This window comes from Mercenaria mercenaria, chromosome 6, assembly GCF_021730395.1.
Source record: "Mercenaria mercenaria strain notata chromosome 6, MADL_Memer_1, whole genome shotgun sequence".
In the NCBI taxonomy this organism is placed as follows: Eukaryota; Metazoa; Mollusca; class Bivalvia; order Venerida; family Veneridae; genus Mercenaria; species Mercenaria mercenaria.
In genome coordinates, this window is record NC_069366.1 from 9,313,440 (window position 1) to 9,336,216 (window position 22,777).

Sequence of the window (22,777 nt, forward strand, 5' to 3'; positions counted from 1 at the left end):
TTATGTTCACCTTGATGATATCTAAGTCAAGTTCGAAAGTGGGTCACGTGCCATCAAAAACTAGGTCAGTAGGTCAAATAATAGAGAAACCTTGTGACCTAACTAGAGGCCATATTTTCCATGGGATCTGTATGAAAGTTGGTCTGAATGTTCATCTTGATGATATCTAGGTCAAATTTGAAAGTGGGTCATGTGCCGTCAAAAACTAGGTCAGTAGGTCTAAAAATAGAAAAACCTTGTGACCTCTCTAAAGGCCATATTTTTCAATGGATCTTCATGAAAGTTGGTCTGAATGTTCATCTTGATGATATCTAGGTCAAATTCGAACAGGGTCATTTGCGGTCAAAAACTAGGTCAGTAGGTCTAAAAATAGAAAAACCTTGTGACCTCTCTAGAGGCCATACTTGTGAATGGATATTCATAAAAATTGGTCAGAATGTTCACCTTGATGATATCTAAGTCAAGTTCGAAAGTGGGTCACGTGCCTTCAAAAAGTAGGTCAGTAGGTCAAATAATGAAAAAACGTTGTGACCTCTCTAAAGGCCATATTTTTCATGGGATCTGTATGAAAGTTGGTCTGAATGTTTATCTTGATGATATCTAGGTCAAGTTTGAAACTGGGTCAACTGCGATCAAAAACTAGGTCAGTAGGTCTTGAAATAGAAAAACCTTGTGACCTCTCTAGAGGCCATACCCTTGAATGGATCTTCATGAAAATTGGTCAGAATGTTCACCTTGATGATATCTAGGTCAAGTTTGAAACTGGGTCACGTGCCTTAAAAAACTAGGTCAGTAGGTCAAATAATAGAAAAACCTTATGACCTCTCTAGAGACCATATTTTTCAATGGATCTTCATGAAAATTGGTCAGAATTTTTATCTTTATAATATCTAGGTCAAGTTCAAAACTGGGTCACATGAGCTCAAAAACTAGGTCACTATGTCAAATAATAGAAAAAACGACGTCATACTCAAAACTGGATCATGTGGGAAGAGGTGAGCGATTCAGGACCATCATGGTCCTCTTGTTCAATTAATCTTCATGAAATTTGGTCAGAATGATTGCCTGAATGAAATCTAGGTTGTGTTTGATTATGGGTCATCTGGGTTCGAAAAGTAGGTCATAGGTCAAATCAAAGAAAAACCTTGTGTAAGCAATAGAGGCTGTATTTTTCAATTGATCTTCATGAAATTTGGTCAGAATGATTGCCTTGATGAATTCTAGGTCAGGTTTGAATATGGATCATCTTGGGTCAAAAATTAGGTCACTAGGTCAAATCAAAGGAAAACCTTGTGTATGCGATAGAGGCTGTATTTTTCAATTGATCTTCATGAAATTATGTCAGATCTTCATGAAATTTGGTCAGACTGATAGCCTTGATGAAATCTATGTCAAGTTCGAATATGGGTCATCTAGGATCAAAAAGTAGGTCACTAGGTCAAATCAAAGAAAATACTTGTTTATACTCAAGATTTTTGCTCCAATTTTAATGATAATTTGTTAGAATTTTTTTTCCATGAAATCACTAGGTCAAACATGTTTACACTGTTATGGTGTTTACACTGTTATGGTGTGTTTCTCAGGTGAGCAACCTAGGGCCATCTTGGCCCTCTTGTTCTGGGAAACTACTGGTCAGAATTAACAAAACTTTGTCAGTACCATCCTGGCATGGACTTCTATAAAGCTGGTTCATATGGCTCATCTTGGCCTCTTTTTGGGGCTGCCAGAGCTAAAAATAGAAATACCTTTAAATGACTTCTTCTCATGAAATGATTGATAAATCTTCATCAGACTCGGTCTGTAGCATCATTATATGGGCCTCTCTTAATTTTATTCATGAACTGCTTAATAGATCTTTTAGACTCGATTTGTAGCATAAAAAACTAAAAAACTACAGAACAACTGGATGGATCTTCACCAAACATGGTCTTTTGCATCATTAAAAGGTCTTACATGAAGTTTGTTCAAATGGAGGCACTTGGCTGGTTTTAGAGGCAGCTATAACTAATAATAGATATGATTTTAAATGTTGTATTGACTTTTTCTTATGCACTGCTTGATTGATCTTCATCAAACTTGATTTTCTAGCATCATTATAAGGTCCTCAACCAACTTGATTCAAATGGGGGCATTTAGTGCCTTTAAGGGACAGCTAGAGTTAAAAAACTCCTTCCTGTAAATAACTTTTATATTAATGAAAATCTTAAAGGATGTTCACCAAGCTTGGTCAGAAGGTCAAGATCCTCTTCAGGTGAGCGACTTAGGCTCATTTGGGTCTCGTGTTATTATTTATTTTGTTTTTATTTAAGCTCTTTAGAATAAATCAGAATAAGCTGCATAAGGTGCATTCAGTACATATATAGTCTTACATACATTTGAACAGATGGTCTAGCACACATTTAGTCTTGCGTACATTAAATTTTCAGACAAATTGTTGCAATTTTCAGTTGATAAAACTGGGCAAAAATAGCTTTATTCATTAACTATAGTACAGAGAAATAAGTTTATGTTTCTGTCTATCATGAGGTGTTGTTATAAGATTCTTTTACTGGTTGTGCAGATGGGAATATCTGGCCTCGAGGGTGATTGTTTAGGTGGCAGCGAGGCTCGTATTGCTTGAGATAATAAAACTTAAACTGAACTATTAGCCTTTTTGACCCTGTGAAACATCACAACATTATTTCTGGTTAGGAATACAAATTTCCCATGCTAAAGTTAAGGCCATTATCGATAATGGCCCTGGGGTCCATATGACAAATTTAATTTGATAATGCAATAAGCTATCCAATAATAGAAGATTTTCAAGCATAAATGTGTTACTATTTATAGGTACTCGTGTAATAAATATTGTTTAATAAATGGTATAGCGGTGCCTTTGAATGATAATAGCCCTGGCAAAGTGATAATAACCCGAGGGCTATTATCTTCTTCCAGGGCCATTGTCTCTCCAAAGTGTTTACCTGTTTATTACAGGTTTACCTATAATCAAAGAGCTATAAAAATAAAATATTTTATACTTCTTTGCTATAATATAGTAAGAACAGTTTAGTGTGCCATTTATGTGGGTACTAGCAGCTGGCATAATAATTTTCAGATTTTCATGACATCATTTCTGTTTACGGGCCTTAATGTCCTGTGCTGCCGGGCCAGTTATGATAATGTGATAATGCATGAAGCAATACAGTAACATGAGCATTTTCAGCGCAGAATTGTTACTATTTATAGTTAAAAGTTTAACTGTTTTCAGCGAAGTGATTATATTCTGATAAAGTAACTGTTTTCAGTTACATGATAATATTCTGATAAAGTAACTGTTTTCAGTGAGTTGATTATATTCCGATGTACACCTCTCTTTGATTTTGTTCAGACTTGATAGGTATGATCAATGTTAGTGCTATTTGTTCATGTTTTTGGATTCTCTAGTCAACTTATTTTTAGCGGAGTAATGAGACTTCAATTTCTACATCTTTCACCAGATTTTGATTAAACTTGGTAGGAATAATAAGTGTATAGGATGTCCAAATACACTAGTTCTTTTCATAGTTATCAGACTTACAATATTTATTTTTTCAGGTCTTTCTTTTTAGCTCATCTGACTTTTTGAAAAAAAAAAAAAGATGAGTTATTGTCATCACTTGATCGGTGTCAGCGTTGCCTGGTTAAGTTTTATGTTTAGGTCAGCTTTTATCCTAAACTATCAAAGGTATTGCTTTGAAACTTGCAACACTTCTTCACAATCAATTGCTGACCCTGTACAGCAAGAAACGTAACTCCATCCTGCTTTTTGCAAGAATTATGGCCCCTTTTGGACTTAGAAAATATCAGATTTCTTGGTTAAGTTTTATGTTTAGGTCATCTTTTCTTCTAAACTATCAAAGCTATTGCTTTAAAACTTGCAACACTTTTTCACCATCATGAGCTGACCCTGTACAGCAAGAAACGTAACTATGTCTGCAAGAATTATGGCCCCTTTTGGACTTAGAAAATATCAGATTTCTTGATTAGTTTTATGTTTAGGACAACTTTTCTCCTAAACTATCAAAGCTATTGCTTTGAAGCTTGCAACACTTGTTCACCATCATAAGCTGACTCTGTACATTAAGAAACATAACTCCATCCTGCTTTTTGCAAGAATAATTGCCCTTTTTGGACTTAGAAAATCATGGGTAGGAAAATTTTTCTATTATACAAAAAAATCAGATGAGTGTCAGCAGCCGCAAGGCGGTGCTCTTGATTATTTTGATAATTGCTACTACAGCTTTCATACTTTGTTATAATTTGGTTAGAATGGTCTTTTTATCAAAATGTAATGAGATGTGACAAGGATTGCATGTTATATGTATATATTTGAGAATAAATGATTAATTTGCTAAATTGATGATTGTGTTTTTTTCTTGAAGGATATTTTATTTTTCATTAATAATTGCATAATCTGTAAAACCTACCATCCAGATATTTATTGCAAATGTAAAACTAGAAAATTGCAAATGGTGTTATGTCCGTATTAGAAAAGAAAAATCAAACATCACCAAATCATAGAAAGAAAGGGTTGTTTTACATGAAAATTGAACAGTATATAATTATACAAAACATATATATTTTTCTAAAAAACAGAAGTGTTCAGTTTTTGGATATAAGCCTTGAATTCCCAGAAAAACTGAAGACCTAGGTGATCTCTGGTTAATCGGTTGGAAACCAAATGGTCTTTATGAGCAAAACAGTATAGATCTACCACCTTTTTTTGTGAGTTAGAAAAGAACATGCATTGTCACATCACTGTTACAAGACTAAGTAAGTTGTAAGACAAATAATCTGAAATATGTTGGTCAGAAATACAAAATGTACTAGAATTTACAACTTGAATGCATAAGCACAAAATTTAATATTTTTAGCTTGACTATTCAAAGAATAGGAGAGCTATCCTACTCACCCCCAGGCGTCGGCGTGAGCATTAGCGTCACACAAATGTTAAAGTTTGCGTACCACCCTAAATATTTTCAAAGTCCATTGAGATATTGCTTTCATATTTTGCATACTTGTTTACCATCATAACCTCAGTCTGTAAAAAGGAGGAGGCAACTCTATCAAGCATTTTGACTGAATTATGGCCCCTTTTCGACTTAGAATAAATGTTAAAGTTCGCGTACCACCCCAAATATTTTCAAAGTCCATTCAGATATTGCTTTCATATTTTGCATACTTGTTTACAATCATGACCCCAGTCTGTACAAGAGATCACAGTGATCTTGGCGCCCACCAATGTGCTATTTTTGAGTGTTCCAAATTTCAAGACTTACTGACTAGCTCAAGGTCAAATTTCATTTCCGTACACAATACTGTGCATGTGGTCAAAATTCGAATGCTGTAGCTTGAGAAATTTGAAAGTAGGTCAATAAGTCAATTTCAAGGACAAAATTCTTTGTACACAAAACTATGCATGTGCATCAAGTTTGAAGGCTGTAGCTTGAGAAATTTGAAAGTAGGTCACTAGGTCAATCTTAAGGTCAAAGTTTAATTCGGTACACAAAACTATGCAAGTGGTCCAAATTTGAAGGCTGTAGCTTGAGAAATGTGTAAGTAGGTCACTAGGTCAAAATCAAGGTCAAATTTCACTTCAGAACACAAATCTATGCATGTGGTCCAAATTTGAAGCCTGTACCGTCAAAAATGTGAAAGTAGGTCACTAGGTCAATGTCAAGGTCAAAGTTTGTTTCGGTACACAATCCTATGCATGTGGTCTAAATTTGAAGCCTGTAGCTACAGAAATGTGAAAGTAGGTCACTAGGTCAATCTTAAGGTCAAAGTTCATTTCGGTAGACAAAACTATGCAAGTGGTCCAAATTTGAAGGTTGTATATTGAGAAATGTAAAAGTAGGTCACTAGGTCAAAATCAAGGTCAAATTTTATTTCGGAATACAAAACTATGCATGAGGTTCAAATTTGGAGCCTGTACCTTAAAAAATGTGAAAGTAGGTCACTAGGTCAATGTAAAGGTCAAATTTTGTTTCGGTACACAAAACTATGCATATGGTCCTAATTTGAAGGCTGTAGCTTAAGAAATGTGAAAGTAGGTCACTAGGTCAAAATCAAGGTCAAATTTTATTTCCGAACACGAAACTATGCATGTGGTCCAAATTTGAAGTCTGTACCTTCAAAAAATGTGAAAATAGGTCATTAGGTCAAAATCAAGGTCAAATTTCATTTCCGAACACGAAACTATGCATGTGGTCCAAATTTGAAGCCTTACCTTCAAAAAATTTGAAAGTGGGTCACTAGGTCAATGTCAAGGTCAAATTTCATTTCGAAACACAAAATTATGCATGTGGTCCAAATTTATGGACTGTACCTTCAAAAATGTGAAAGTAAGTCACTAGGTCAATGTCAAGGTCAAAGTTCTTTTCGGTACACAAAACTATGCATGTGGTCCAGATTTGAAGGCTGTAGCTTGAGAAATGGGAATATAGGTCACTAGGTCAAAATCAATGTCAAATTTCATTTTGAAACACGGAACTATGCATATGGTCCAGATTTGACGCCTGTACCTTCAAAAATGTGTAAGTAGGTCACTAGGTCAATGTCAAGGTCAAAGTTTTTTCCAGTGCCCAGAACTATGCATGTGGTCCAAATTTGAAGGCTGTAGCTACAGAAATGTGAAAGTAGGTCACTAGGTTAAAATCAAGGTCAACTCATGTCAAGGGTTCATCTTGCCACTCAAAAATATACATGTGGTCCAAATTTGAATGTTGTAGTTATTGACATGATTTTAAAAGCTTTTCCCTATATATGTCTATATGAACCATGTGACCCCCGGGGTGGGGCCATATTTGACCCTAGGGGGATAATTTGAACAAACTTGGCAGAGAACCACTAGATGATGCTACATTACAAGTATCAAAGCCCTAGGCTTTGTGGTTTGGACAAGAAGATTTTCGAAGTTTTTCCCTATATAAGTCTATGTAAACCATATGACCCCCAGGGCGGGGCCATATTTGACCCTAGGGGTATAATTTGAACAATCTTAGTTGAAGACCACTAGATGATGTCATATACAAACTATCAAAGCCCTAGGCCCTGTGGTTTTGGACAAGAGGTTTTTCAAAGTTTGTTTTTCCCTATATAAGTCTATATAAACCATGTGACCCAAGGGCGGGGCCATATTTGACCCCAGAGAAATAATTTGAATCATCTTGGTAGAGGACCACTAGATGATGCTTCATACCAAATATCAAAGCCCTAGGCTCTGCGGTTTTGGACAAGAAGGTTTCCATAGTTTTTCCCTATATGAATCTATGTAAATTATAGAAATAAACAAAGGGCCATAACTCACTCATAAATTGTTGAACCAGTCTAATTTTCAGGGGGACACAACTAGGGTACCAATACATCATTCTGAAAAAGTTTGGTCAAAATCCCCCCAGTAGTTTCTGAGGAGATGCGATAATGAGAATTTGTTAACGGATGGACGGAATGACGAACGGACGGACCATGGACGCAGTGATTTTAATAGCCCACCATCTGATGATGGTGGGCTAAAAAAGGAGGAGGCAACTCTATCAAGCATTTTGACTGAATTATGGCCCCTTTTTGACTTAGAATATGCTTATTGTAATGTTAAAGTTTTACTTATTGCTTATATTATACTATCAAGTACCGAGAATAGTCGAGCGCGCTGTCCACTGACAGCTCTTGTTTAAATTCTGGAATGACAAATAACTAGACAGTGACCATTTGTTTGCTGTAAAATGATATGCTGCAAATAATAAAATGAAATGAAACTATGTTGTGTGTATACTTGTAACTTCAAAAGAACTGTAACACCATTTTTGTTTACACACATCTTTTTCCCACACCGAGGTCAGAAACTGCTGCAAAATGGATATTATTATACGCATATTATAAAAAAAATGTTTTAAGTGAAGATGGAATATTTCTCAACAGAAAGTAAGAAAATTTACACAATATGCTCCTTAATGTATAAAAATTGACTCATTTCTCAGTGAGATATATTTTAAGTTGTAGTTTTTGACCAGACAGTCCAGTCTGTAACATGATGCTATCAAGACATTCAAGATTGTAATGTTTCATTTATAGGAGGAAAATGTGGCCTCTCCAGACATGACAAGCTCTTTCTCTTATTTGGCCTTATGACCTAGTTTTTGACCATAAATGTACCAGTTTCATTGTCTGAATTTCATTAAAGCAAACATTCTGACCACGTTTTTTTGAAGATCAAACAGAAAATGTGGCCTCTTGTAATTTGACCTAGACACCAGTCGTATTTCTTGACCTTAGATTACCAAGTTTCAGAATGACAAGTCAGTCGTTCTGATTACGTTTTATGAAGGTTACTTCTAGGGTGTTTATTTTTTCACCTAGTCTCCTAGTTTTTGACCTCTAGAGTCAACAGTTTTTGTTGATGATGCGGTCACACAGCGATGGACACTTTTCTACAGCAGACACATGGCGTTCACAAAGCTGGAGCACATGCTCAGGTGAGATAAAAATGGCCAGTTCAAGTGTAAATGCTTATCGCGCGAAAATAAATTTGATTAAACTTAAAACTGTTTATGCAAAATCTTATGGTGCTTGATAACAGGAGACCAAAAGAAATCCTCTTAATTTTAAATTACCATAGGAGATCCAAATCTAAGAGTTTGTTCTTTTTGCCCAATGACAAATGAACAATTTGCCATAAATTATGTGATAATAATTGCCTCATAAAATCTTGACCAGTAATGGCTGTTCATGGTAATGTATCTTTAAAATGTTGGTCAAAATCCATCTGGATATGTAGGAACAGTTTTAGGTCATGGCAACTTTTCCAGTTCTTGATTGTGTAGGAAGATCCCAGGTACCCCTCCATGCACTGTTTCAGACCCCAGCATGCACCTGGGTAGAACCACTGACCTTCCATAAGCTAGCTTGGCTTCCTCACAAGAATTCTACACCAAAAGCAAGGTTTGGAACCCACAGTGGTCAGGGGCAAGTGATTCAACATCAGCAACCTCAACCATTTGGCCGTGAAGACCTGAAGGAACATTTAATCATACAAGGTTTTGGCTGACTGACAGCAGTATGTCCATGAATGGACCAACTGAAGGCAATGTAAACACTCAATGAATAACACCTACCACTGCCTTGCGGTTGAGGATAAAAATTGTGTGCAAATCTAAAAGAGTGCAATACTTTGATACAAAGATAAAACATACATTTTTCTTCAGAATTTATTGCTGAACAGCTATAGATTAATTAACATGACAATAGACTAATGACTAAAATAAAACATCAATAACACATGGTTTTGTAAATAAAATCTGGATTTCCTCTTTAACATGATCTTTATATCATAAAATATATCACTACTTTGTAAAGTTTTAACTACTAAATGCTTTACTGGAATTGCAGATAAAATAATAACAATATGCAACTTTGTTGTGTAAACAAAAAGAGATCTGCTAACTGTTCTGTATATTGTCTACACACAATTTCATTCAGCAAGGCAATACGGACACTTTAATTGCACATGTTGACCACTTAAAGGCTCATAACGAGTTTGTTTTTACATTATGAATATAAAGTTATTTTTATTTTTTTGCTAAATCTTACTTTTGATAATTGTTTCTGCATATATCTGTCATAGATTTGAACATTTGATTCAGTTAGTAGGGAGTCTTATTAAAGCTAAGGGTTTGATTCAGATTGCCTCCCTTTATGGCACCAATCGTGTATGTTCATTCATGAGCATTGTTAAAAGTAGTGCTTTTCTAACCATGTCAGTATGCATATCCTCTATTGGACAGCCACCTTGTCTGTTTTTAACATAAAATAAAAATCCTTATGAGACTTTAAATACAGAAACTACCAGGAAGTGTCTGAAGTTAAAGCCTTTTCATCTGGGCGAGCAGGGACCTGCACTTTTACTAGTTCAAATATAACTTCACCATTTCTTAACCCACTGTATAAATATACCCTTAACAATACGAATGAAGAATCTGACAAACTGCATAAACTGACCTACAAAATAAGTCACACATTCACTATACAAGTACAATATTTAAATTCTGGAACATTTAAGTAACTTGTGCTGTATAATGAAATCAATATAACATCAATAATACATGTGCAATCTTAACATAAAACAACAGTAAGTTTTTACATAAAGCAGTAAATGGTTAACATGAAGCACAACAATAAAATGATGGTGTAGGATACAAGCTATCAACAGTATTTCAGACACTATTATTAGCATGTAATCTAAAACCCTCATCAATACTATATTAAACAAAGATGTATGTTGATATAACTAACAAATTAAATTAATATCTAACAATGGTGTAAAGAAACGGTATCAATTTGTCCTAAAGAATGTGCATAAAAAACTACCAATGAACGGATTATGTAAAATATCACATAAAACATACCGTAATTACGTCACAATGAAATGGATTTTGTCGTACTTCTGGAGACGTATATACCCTACCGTTCTAAGGTAGCTCTGCATGTTCAGTTCAATTTTTTTCCACACTGAATTCGGTGTATCTATTTATTTTGAGACTTTGCCCTTGATTAAAGAGATCCACAAGTAGATCTACCACAACATTTTTGAAATCATTTGTAGTCATGTGCACAGAATGACATTTTTACATAACAGTGATTTTGCTTTTGGTACTCCGAGTTCACATGTTATCCGGATAGATGACTAAATCATGACTTACTTATCAAACATACAGAACTACCTTAATAAGACATAAAATATGATTTTATTATCTTCATCCAATTATAAAATACTCCAGGTTTGTTATACTCAAATAAAAATTAGTACTGTTTAACTGTGTTTCATTTCTTACACCAGGAGTTTTGTTAAAATCTCCTACAGTTACATGTCAAGTACAGCATATTTCTAAAGCAGTGAGTCTCTTAACCCTTACCCTGCTAAATTTCTATAATGAACTTGTCCATCTTTCAATTTGGACAGTACCATTTACTGTTGAAAGGGGTGCATACCAAAAAGATACTGACTGAATGGCAATCAGTGTAGATTATGATCAGACTGCACAGATGTGCAGGCTGATCAGGGTCTACACTGGTCGCAAAGGTAGAATCAATCGTATCCAGCATGACAAGGGTTAAATGAAACAGCAGAAATTCTAACTTTTTAAGTATATGATATTGTAACGTTGTAAATAACAAACATATCAAGTTGTTGCATCAATACATATTTGCTGTCTAGGACAGTAATGCAATTCATTGGGTATTGTTATACAATAATTATATCTGAATTCTCTACTACATTCTTAATAACACTTACCCTGCTAAATTTATATAATGAACTTGTCCACCTTTCAATTTGGACAGTCCCATTAACTGTTAAAAGGGGTGCTTAGCAAAAATATACTGACTGCATGACGAACAGTGCAGATCTTGATCAGACTGCACAGATGTGCAGGCTGATCATGATCTACACTGGTTGCAAAGGCAGTCGTGTCCAGCATTATAAGGATGTCAATTTTCTGTAACCTCATTTACAGGATATTACAATAAAATCAACAATTCACTCACATCCTCGACCATTACCAATACTTAGCTTTAGCAGATATGATTTGTGAATAAACAATATTTTGTCAACCTGTGACAGTTATCATGATGTGGTGCATTTATTTCTAAATGTAAGTAAACAATAACTGATGCTAACTGTGTCTGTAAAGAGTAGAGACAAGAGTGATTATGCATGTTTTAAATTAAGCGCAGTAAGAATTTCAAAGCATTTTTAACAAAGTCAGATCACTATGATATATAGCTTGAAGCTTACAGCTAACATAATTAAAGGAGTTCTGCCCTTATAGCGCAAAAAACACTTTCAGTGAATCCGAGACACTTGCAGTGCATAAAAAATATCATCTTCAGCACAAGTTATTCTTCATTTATCCCACAAAGTACATAAAATATTCATTTTTGTACTTTACCAAATATGTACAAATACTAACATATTTATTACAAATCAAAATTATATTTGATTAACAATTAAATAAATAAATTCTATGAAATTATTAAGGTAATGCACCCATAATGACAATTGACAATTTCTGTGCAATTTCATGTTGTTATTTCTGCATTCTACGGCCCTTAATATTGCTCATATGAGAAATGGTTTCCATAACAACTGGAGAATGCCAAAAACACGTATGGAGAGAACATGATCAAACAGAAATTACAGACAATCATCATAGGTTCACTTCCTTAAAGTCTGAAATTATGACTGTATATTATGGGTATGTGTAGAATTTTCTATTTATAAATCGACATGTGTGTGAACAATTTACATGTACTGGTTTCCCAGTAGTTTCCGGACCCAAGTAGTTTTCCGGACCTTTTACATTTCGTGCTGTATAGACTTTACTCCGTCGTACAGCATCTGGGTAACAATATCGTATCATCTAGACCTCTGTTGCCTCTACATAGCAGCGAAAACCTAGCATTACCGAACTTATTTATTATTTGAATATCCCGGTTGTTTTAACTTACTTCGATGTAATGTTTACACAAGAGATTTGTCAACTTCGGGGGAATTCCAGTTACAGTGTGCATGCGCAGAAATTGAGGCCCCTTGAAGCTAAACATAAGTCAATTGATGCTCCCATTTACAGACGATACAGTAAAAACATTCCGATAGTAATAAAATAAAACAATGAATGTCAGAAAAAAGCAACCTATTCACTGTACAATGGCATTAAATTATCGATGAAAAATAGGAACCAAAATAGACAGAGATTTACCTACGATACCGTCTATCAATCAAATGTTTAGCAGCAGTGTCCATGCCCGAGTGGTCAGGGCGTTAGACTACCAATTTTGAGACCGGTCTTGTTCCTTTTTTGTATAATAAAAAGGTGTTAATTACTAAAAGTTCTTTTTTTTTTGGTAATATTACCAGTCCGTTAAATACGTTCCGTCATTTTAGCGTGACGTTGCAAACGTCATTCAAACGTAATTAGACGTAACTGTAATGAGCGTATTATAAATCTAGTACTTGTTAAATTTTTGAAGTATACTTTTCAAATCGTCATCACGCCTTAGAATTATGTTTTAATTTTGAATATATATAACGAAATCGGAAATGTTTGCTTTTACAGAGAGGTTACAACTGTTACAATGAAAGGTCCGGAAAACTACTCTGACTAACTGAGATTTTAATGGAATTAATTACCCCGTTTGAGGCCTCATCTACATTTGTGTTATGAACGCAAGTGTAATACGAATTCTGCATGGTGTAAACGAAGAACCTAGCTTTTTTCTGTGAAAAAATTATGTTTCTACCATGTTTTGTTTGAAAGTTACTGGCAAAAAATGGCGATTTCGGTCCGGAAACTACTGGGAAACCAGTATACAATTATAAATCACTTGAAAACAAAAAAAGCCATTTCTTCAGAAAGTTTTTATGTTTTTAAACTCATTTTACTCCGGACATGCTGTAACTTTTATATAAATTTGCTACTACTAAAGACAGTGCTTTCCCAACAGAAAGTCGTTCGTTTTTACTTTATACGAGAATAAAAGAATGAGTAGTTGTTTGTATGGATGAGAATGTCCAGTTACCTCCAAGCCGGATATTTCTACCTTCACACAATCACTGAGAGATTCTTTTAATATTTATCTGTAGCAACTGTTAACGTATCTACTGGACAACTTTTAGCTGAGACAGATCAATAGATAGATAGATAGATAGACAGACAACTAGATATTAAAAGAGTGAGAGAAAGGGAGAGATAGAGAGTCAGAGAGTTTATACATATCCATATACACAATGAACTTAAACTCATTACTGAATACCTAACAGAAGCTGTAGAATGTTGCAATCAATTCTGACTAGACTGCTGTAGAATCTTGAGCAAAACTTGAGTAGAAACTTAGTTCAGGTTCTTGTTTGACCAAAACTGTCTCTGTATATTCTTGTTGCATTAATTCCTTATCTGAGTTTTCACCTCTATAAACCTGATTCTCACTGTCTGGTATTTCATTAAATGAATCAGTAAGTGCATCATTAAGATCCCTTTTAAATTCAACTCTTTCGATATGTGATGCACTCCCAGTTACTGCAGAATAGTTGCCGTTCATTGTGACAAATACACCTGGATGGTCTCCGGTCTCACTTGATGTAGCAACACCAGCTGTTTGCATGACATTTACTGGATAAACCATTACTAACTGTGTGTTTTGGACAGGAACATGAACACTGGCAGGATAAACTCCTGTATCTTGTTCCTCTTGAACATGATGCTTTACCCACTTATTTGTAACCGATTTACCAAAATCCTGACTCATTTTTACCTTTAACAGCTTCTTCTTTGCACTCTTTTGTTTGCTATTTGACAACTTTGTTTCTGGATTCTTCTTCTTCGATGTTGAACTAGGATCAGAAACAACATCAGCTATTTTTAACTTTTTAGCCTCTTTTTCACCATCATTATTCTTTCGTTTTACTGGTTTTTTCACTGGCACATATTTTTTATTGTACTTTGGTTTCACTTGATTCTTTTCCACTGGCTTTTTCAAATTTTTTAATTTGGACTTTGGTACAGTTCCAGACTTCGCTTTTTTGTTTCCTTTCTTTAGAGTCTGCTGCTGTACTGCAATTTTATCAATTTGCATATTTTCTGATTCAGTCATTGCAGAACCACTATGGTTAAATTCAGTCAAGATACTTTCCAATGCTTCAAAACTGTTTCTTTCATTTGCATTTGTTGAAGTAACTTCCCTTGTTTCCTCTAGAAAAATAGGCTTTCTTATTTTCACATTTGTCAATTTTTGCTTTTTTTGTTTCTTTTTCTCAGTAGACAGTAACAGTTTTGGAGTTTTGGACTTTGTTGTTTTTGTAGCTGGTTTCTTCTTACTTTTTGATTTTGCAGCTGTTTTGCTTTTGCAAATTTCTTTGGTTTCATCTGAAGTTTTCTGCTTTCTTGAACTAGAAGAGTTGGTTTTACCTTTTCCTTTATTTGTGACATTCTTTGTTTTAGATGATGGGGATTTCTTTGGTATTTCCTTTATCACAATTTCTGTTTTAGGTATTTTCACTTTTGGCAGTCTCTGCTGTACTTCTGATACTGACAGCACTTCACCATCTACAGTCTCGAACTCTGTATATTTTCCTTGAAAGCGTTTACTTCTAGACAAATTTCTCTTTGAAACCAATCCTAAATCTTTAACAAACTTTGCTTTCTTTATATTTTCTGCCAGCTGCCTTTTCCTTTGATCAACAAAACGTTTAAGCCTTTTGTAACCTTTCGGTGGATGTCCCCGTGGTATTGCAGGCAGCAAACCAAGTCTCCTTCTATGTTTCTGATGTTTTTCCGCAGTTTGTCTGTCCATGAGAGATGTGTCCATAAACCAGGCTTTCAAAGGTTTTTTTCCTGTCTTTTCATAGTTAAACTTAAAGCCTCTTGTTGCAAGGGGTATTCTGAAATTATTATACAGTGCAACTGTACTCAAATCACCTTTAGCAATCAGAATGTTGTCTTTCTTCTTTTCCTCCTCTTCAATACCGGTGTCCCTCATTACATTTTCTTCAACTTCATTAATTTCAACAAACTGAATATCATTTGGATTTTCCGTAGTGCTGTTTTCTGTCCTTTTTTCATACTTTTCGAATTCTATTTCAACTTCATCTTTATCAAAATTTTCTACATCTGAATTCTTTCTAACATTTATGCTTACATCATCACTTAAATGGCTACTCCGACTATCATCTTGCTTAGCTGTATTTAGTTTCTTCCTTTTCACAACTTCTATTTCACCAGTATCTTCATTAAGACGCACATCATCAAAATCCTCCTCAACATCAGGGCCCCTAACAGTATCTCCATAATCTTCATCAATTGGTTCTTCTTTTATATCAGAATCACTAAGTGTCTGACTTTTACTTCTGCTTTTTCTTCTCCTTTTCTTTCCTGCTTCTACTTCTTCTAATTCTAATTTCATTTCCATTTTAAGTAAAGCAAGATCAACCATTGGTGATTTTTTCAAACTCTCCACTTCTTTTTTGGTGTGCATCCTTTCGTGGTGCAGTTTCAACTGCATGTATCTTTTAAATGGCTTATTACACAGCTCACAAAAATATGCATACTTGTCACCATGGTATGACCCAATGTGTGCAAAAAGATGGTCAGGTACTTTGGCTGAATATGGACATAGGGGACAAGGGAATGGCCTTTCATTCGTGTCATGAGTGACCATGTGTTTTTCCATGTTATTTTTTGAGGAGAATTTCCAATTACAAACGGAGCATTCGTAAGGTTTATACCCAGAATGTAAGTAGACATGTTTCTTTAAAGCATACCGGTTCTTGAATGTTTTCCCACAAATGTCACATTTAAATTTCCTTTCAGCTACATGTATTCCAGTGAGATGTTTGTTTAAGGAATTCTGGTCTTTATAACCTTTAGAACAAATGTGGCACTTAAATGGTCTTTCAGTCTGATGTACTCGCATGTGTTTTGAAAGGTCCGACTTTGTTTTAGTTGCACTTGAGCATCCTGGAAAGGTACATTTAAACGGTTTCAAGTTTGAGTGAACTAACATATGACTTCTTAATTCAAAGTTTGTTTTCACACGGAATCCACATGTCAAGCACTGTATTGGTTTCTCATCTGTGTGTCGATACATGTGCTCTTTCAAATCATAGGGACGTTTAGCAGCAAATTCACATATTGTACATTTATAATTTCGTTCGTCACAATGCTTTAATGCAAAATGATGCTTAATATTTCGTTGCCACCTTGTTCGCCATCCACATATATCACAGACATGTTTCAATTCAGGATCATGCTTTGCTTTGTGTCTCTCAAGATCGACAGTGTTTTTAGATGCGTAAGGGCAACCTTCATGGTCGCACTTAAAAGGCTTTCCACCATCATGTTTATAAGCATTATGTTCCAATAATCCGTTAACTGTTCTAAATTTTTTATCGCACTCCTTACAATTTAGAACCGTTCTGTGAGATTTAAAGTGATGTTTATCAATTAGGTTTTTCTCATTTGCTGTAAAGTCGCAAAATTTACATTCAAAATGACCAAAGACAGGTGGCCTTCCTATCCTAGTACCCTTTAATTTCTTACTTGCAGCTTTGACCTTCACTTCAGCAGTCAAATCTTTGTCGTCTTGTTTAACTGAAAAGATCACTTTCGCACGATTAGTAGAGTTAGATTTTTTAGCTTTACTCTTTTTCGCTTTCTTCTTTGGATGATAGTCATCATCTTTTTCATCATCCGATGGAAAGTAAACATCATCATTATCATCATCACCATACTTTTCATCTTTTATATTTGCACTGTCTTCAATATCACCATTTATATCAAGTTCAGCTTCTGAATTGGTAAGCATTTCATCTCCTTGTGGACTTATTTCAGTCTCTGATGTACCAATAACCTTTCCATCAGTACTGTTTAATTTGGTTCCATGCTGATCAGTTTTCTTTGGTTTATTTTCATGCTTTCGCACAGTTGCTGTGATTGCCTTTGGAGTAATTATCTTCTGCTTTTTATCTTTAGCTTTTTGGCTTAACTGTTTACCATTAGAAAATGCACTGATTTTCTTAACAGACTTAGCAAAAAAGCTTTTAACATTTTGATTCACTTTATCTGATTTTTTATATAAATCTTTTCTCTTAGATTTTTCTGGAACCATCATCTGATCTGATTCTTCAAATTTAATAACTGTGCTACTTTTTGGAACACTGAGATCAATGTTAATATTTTCAAACATTGGCAATTCTTCGACTCTAATTAGCTTCACAGAACAAGGCTTAGTGCAAACACTGGTTGTCCTTTTCTTACCACTGCTGAATCCATCAACTTCTAGGTCAGATACTTCATTCAATTCTTCAGATGTTACCTTCACAGTTGGTTTAGCACTGATTTTCATATTCTGTTTTACTCTTATTTCAGCAGTTTCTTTACTTTTTAAATTAGAGTTTTTCGAGGTCATGGATAAGCTGCATTTCCTGTCAACCTGTTTAGGAATTGGGGTATTTACCTTTTTGACGGCTTTCTCAGACTTTACCCAAAGCCTCTTCAATTCCCCTATACTGGAAAGATCAAGTAAGGTTGTAACTTGGCCTTTCGGTTCCCTTGTAGTAACTGGCTTTTCGTAAGGTCTTGTGGATTTCTTTAAAGATACTGGATGGACTTTAAGTGTAGATGTAACTCCATTCTCCAAATCTGCATTCTCCGCCATAGCCGAATTCCCTGTCTCTGTCACTGCCGGTTGTGGTCCTGATAAGGCAAATTCTTGTAAGCTCTCTTCACTAAGACCAATTTCTGCAAGTTCATTTACAGCTTGTTCAGATTCCTCAAACTGTATAGATTCAGTTTTAACATTTTCAATGAAATCTGACTCAGAAGTCTCTTCAGTCTCTTTATCAAAATGCAAATATGGATCATTAACAATAACACTGGAATTATATGAATCAGTAAAAGGATCAATACTATTATGCATGCTGGGTGTAAAGTCCCTTGTAAAAGTACTGGATTTCTCATTATTTCTAACCAATGAAGATGACTGTTCATTGTCTTCAATCTTACTGGATTTCTCTTCTATAGCTGTATCACTGGATTTCTCTATCAAATCATTTTCAGCTGTTACTCCAGGCTGCTGTTCAACCGCACTGACATCATCTTGCTCTTCTGAAACCAGTCCACTTCTCCCAATTTTTTCTAAATATTCATCCAACTGTTTCAGACTGTTTTCCATCTCCATTTTTTGTTTGATGTAAGGTCATAGAACTTTGAACTCTAGATATTCCAGAAAGGTTTCCTCCTGTTAAGTGTCTGGTGGAAAGTTTCATCAGGAAATACCTGAAACAAATAAGAGTAGATTTTTCACAAGCCACTAAACTTGCTGAAAATGTGACATCACTCTATAATGGCAGGATGAAAATCTAAGCTCAAGATTTTGACAAGTGAAGAATGTTTCATTTTAACGTTTGTTACAAAAATTGTCTAGCAATAAAATGGCAGAACCAGTTCCATGTTTTTCGAGTTGAAATTTGGCTCCATTTTCCAGATGGGTAGGTACTGTAAAAGATTTACATGTATAAGTAACAGGAACTGTCTAATGGCAATGCGCTAGACTATTTGAAGCCCTTCCATCTAATACAATATAACATACTTAAGTTTCAGCAAAATTTTCTAAGAAGGGGCACACTTTCGCAAACTATGTGTCGTTGATATGGACCCTAGCTCAAAAAGTTTGAAAGCATTCAGTACATTAATCCCTGAGAAACCTGCTTGCAAGAATAAATTTCACAAAACTTCCTAAGTGAACATGGAGCTGCATTTTTAAAACACAAAATCACGCCTCTGGGTGTATGACCATGTTTTTTGAGGTTCTAGGTTTAAGGCGAAGCTCTTTTCCATACCTCATGTTTTTATTTCGATGTAAATGAGATGTGGAACCAAAATTTGTAGCCCTGTTTGGCGCCATATAACCTATACTGTGTTGGTGCGCCATAAAACCCAAATAAATAAATTAAGACGAAGCTCATATATATGAAGGTCAAGATCATAAATATATAGGTCAGTCTGTAGGTCTTGCCACAAGGTTTGTTGAGTGCGAGTATTAACAGAATTGTGTCATTTAAGTGGGCTGTAGGACCAAAAATGTTGTTGATTCAGGTTTTAAGTTTGAAGGTGAAGGTCATATGAGGCCGAGGTCATTTATATACAGGTCAGTTTGTAGGTCTTGCCACAAGGACTGTTGAGTGTGAGTATGAACTAAATCAGGTCATTCATGTGGGCTGTAGACAATCTGGTCTGTAGCGACAAAGGTCAAGGTCATCAATATATTGGTCAATTTGTAGGTCTTGCCGTAAGGTATGTCGAGTGTGAGTATGAACTAAACTGTGTCATTTACGTGGGCTGCATTTCCAAAAATGTTCTTTAAGGTTTTTAGTTTGAAGTGAGTCATATGAGGGTCAAGGTCACCTATATATACATCAGCTTGTAGGTTATACCACAAGGATTGTCGAGTGTGAGTATACACCAAATAAGGTCATCAATGTGGGCTAAAGGCATTGTTCATATGGACGGACAGACAGTCACTTCAATTACTGTATGCCGGGGGGCATAAGAGGCATAATTTTGCCAAAATGTCAGTAAAAAATATGAAACCTACTATTAAGGTCATCTAATGATGCCAAAGATATGTTTAGAATCCAAAATCATTTGGTCAGGTTGTTTCTGAGAATACAGGCTTACATGCAAACTTTCAAAAAATTTCTGTTAAAAAGGTGCATAATATTATTAACAAATTAAAATATACTTAACTTGCCTGTGAGGTCATCACATGACGTCAAAGACTTTTGTGCAGTTAGAAATATTTGCCCTAGTATTTTCAGATAAACCTGCTTACATGCTAAGCTTTAACTTTTAAGTTAACAAGAGGACCAAATGGTCCTAGGTCGCTCACATGAGAACAGCTTGATCAAATTTAATGAATATCCTGCTTAAAATGTGACCCCTTTTGCATAGGCAATGATTTGACCATGTGACCTTGTTTTTGACCCAACATGATCCATATCTGAACTCGACCTAGCTTTCATCAAGACAAACATTCTGATCAAATTTCCTGAAGATCCAATGAAAAATGCAGCCCCTATTGCATACACAAGGTTGTTCTTTGATTTGACCTAGTTTTTGACCCAAGATGACCCATATTCGAACCTGACCTAGATTTCATCAAGGCGACCATTCTGACTAAATTTTTTGAAAATCCAGTGTAAAATGCAGCCCCTATTGCGTACACAAGGTTTTTCTTTGATTTGACTGGGTGACCTAGTTCTTGATCCCAGATGACCCATATTTGAAACTGACATAGATTTCATTCAGACAAACATTCTGATCAAATTTCATGAAGATCCGGCGTAAAATGCAGTCCCTATTGCATACACAAGGTTTTTCTTTGATTAGACCTAGTGACATAGTTTTTGACCCTAGATGACCCATTTTCAAACCTGACCTAGATTTCACCAAGGCAAACATTCTGACCAAATTTCATGAAGATCAATTGAAAAATACAGCCTCTACCGCATACACAAGGTAAATGTTGACAGACGCAGACGGATGCCAGACATCGAGCGATCACAATAGCTCACGCGAGCATTGCTCAGGTGAGCTAAAAAGGGGCATAATTAAGAAAATAGCTAGAGTTATGTAACTTGCCCTGTGAAGTCATCTTATGATGCTGAAGAAGTGTTTGAAGTTTAAAAGCATTTGGCGTAGTAGAGAAACCTGCTTACTTTTGTGGATGCCAACACAAACAGAATACTGGAAATTACAATAATTTTTTTTTTAAATTTCTAACAGTCCGCACAAAAAAACAGTTATTCTAGAATCATTAGTTTATCACCAAATAACTTACCCATTACTTCATGTCTGTACATAAGGCAAGCCACCGAACCTTTAAATGAACATATCATTACTCTACATTTTGACAACAACCTGAAAATATAGTTCAACAGATCTTAAAATTAATTGTTCAAAGATAAGATGACAGTTTTTTAAACTGTACATAAATGCCTACCATTGGACATACAAGAGGGCCATGATGGCCCTATATCGCCCAACTGAGTTTAGTTGCTTGCTTGAACAAATTTCTTTGCTAAAGCTTCAAAAACAAAAAAACTAGGTGAGTAGGTCATGGTAGATTATTCAAGATAACTACTGAAATCTGTTAAAAAATTTAATTATACAGGACTGGTGGTCCAAATCTCTTTGCTGTAGTTTCAAAAATAAGAAAGTAGGTCAATAGGTCAGGGTTAAGAATATTTAAGATTAGTATTGAAATCTGTATCAAAAATTTTACAAGTGGTCCAAATTTCTATGCCAAGGAAGAAGGTTAGTAGGTCAAGATTAAGACTACTCAAGATGAGTATTGAAATCTGTATCACAAATTATACAAGTGGTCCAAATTTCTATGCTGTAACTTCAAAAACAGGAAAGCAGGTCAGTAGATCACGAATAAGATTATTCAAGACAAGTACTGAAATCTGTATCAAACATTATACAGGCGGTCCAAATCTCTTTGCTGTAGCTTCAATAACAAGAAAGTAGGTCAGTAGGTCAGGGTTAAGAATATTAAAGATGAGTACTGAAATCAGTATCAGAAGTTATACACAAGGTCCAAACTTCTATGCTGTACCTTCAAAAACAAGAAAGTAGGTCAGTAGGTCATGAAAAAGAGTCAATAAGACTATTCAAGATGAGTATTGAAATCTGTATCAAACATTATACAGGCGGTCCAAATCACTTTGCTGTAGCTTGAAAACAAGAAAGTAGGTCAGTAGGTCAGGGATAAGAATATTAAAGATGCGTATTGCAATCTGTATCAAAAATTATACATGTGGTCCAAATTTCTATGCTGTACCTTCAAAAACAAGAAAGTAGGTCAGTAGGTCATGATTAAGACTATTCAAGATGAGTACATTCATGATTGTATTGAAATCTGTATCAAAAATAATAAAATTAATGTGGTTCAAATTTCTATGCTGTAACTTCAAAAACGAAAAAAGTAGGTCAGTCCCTAGGGGATAATTTGAATAATCTTGATTGAGGACCACTAGATGATTCTACATACCAAATATCAAAGCCCTAGGCCCTGCATGTGGTTTTGGACAAGAACATTATCAAAGTCTTTCCCTATATAAGTCTTTATAAACCATGTGACCCCTCAGGGCGGGATCATATTTGATCCTAGAGGGATAATTTGAACAATATTGGTAGAGGACCAC

At 35.1% G+C, this 22,777-nt stretch overlaps 1 protein-coding gene across 1 annotated transcript; it reads right to left on the reverse strand.

Moving 5' to 3' along the window:
• Window positions 1-9,206: 9,206 nt before the first annotated feature.
• Window positions 9,207-18,790, reverse strand: LOC123549704 (uncharacterized). The gene has a single exon (XM_053545037.1). The coding sequence runs from the start codon at window positions 18,745-18,747 to the stop codon at window positions 13,864-13,866; it is 4,884 nt and encodes a 1,627-aa protein (XP_053401012.1). The 5' UTR covers window positions 18,748-18,790; the 3' UTR covers window positions 9,207-13,863.
• Window positions 18,791-22,777: the final 3,987 nt, after the last annotated feature.

Excerpts from the sequence above, each read along its gene's own strand:
- LOC123549704 (XM_053545037.1), bottom strand. The coding sequence starts at position 18,747 with ATGGAGATGGAAAACAGTCTGAAACAGTTGGATGAATATTTAGAAAAA.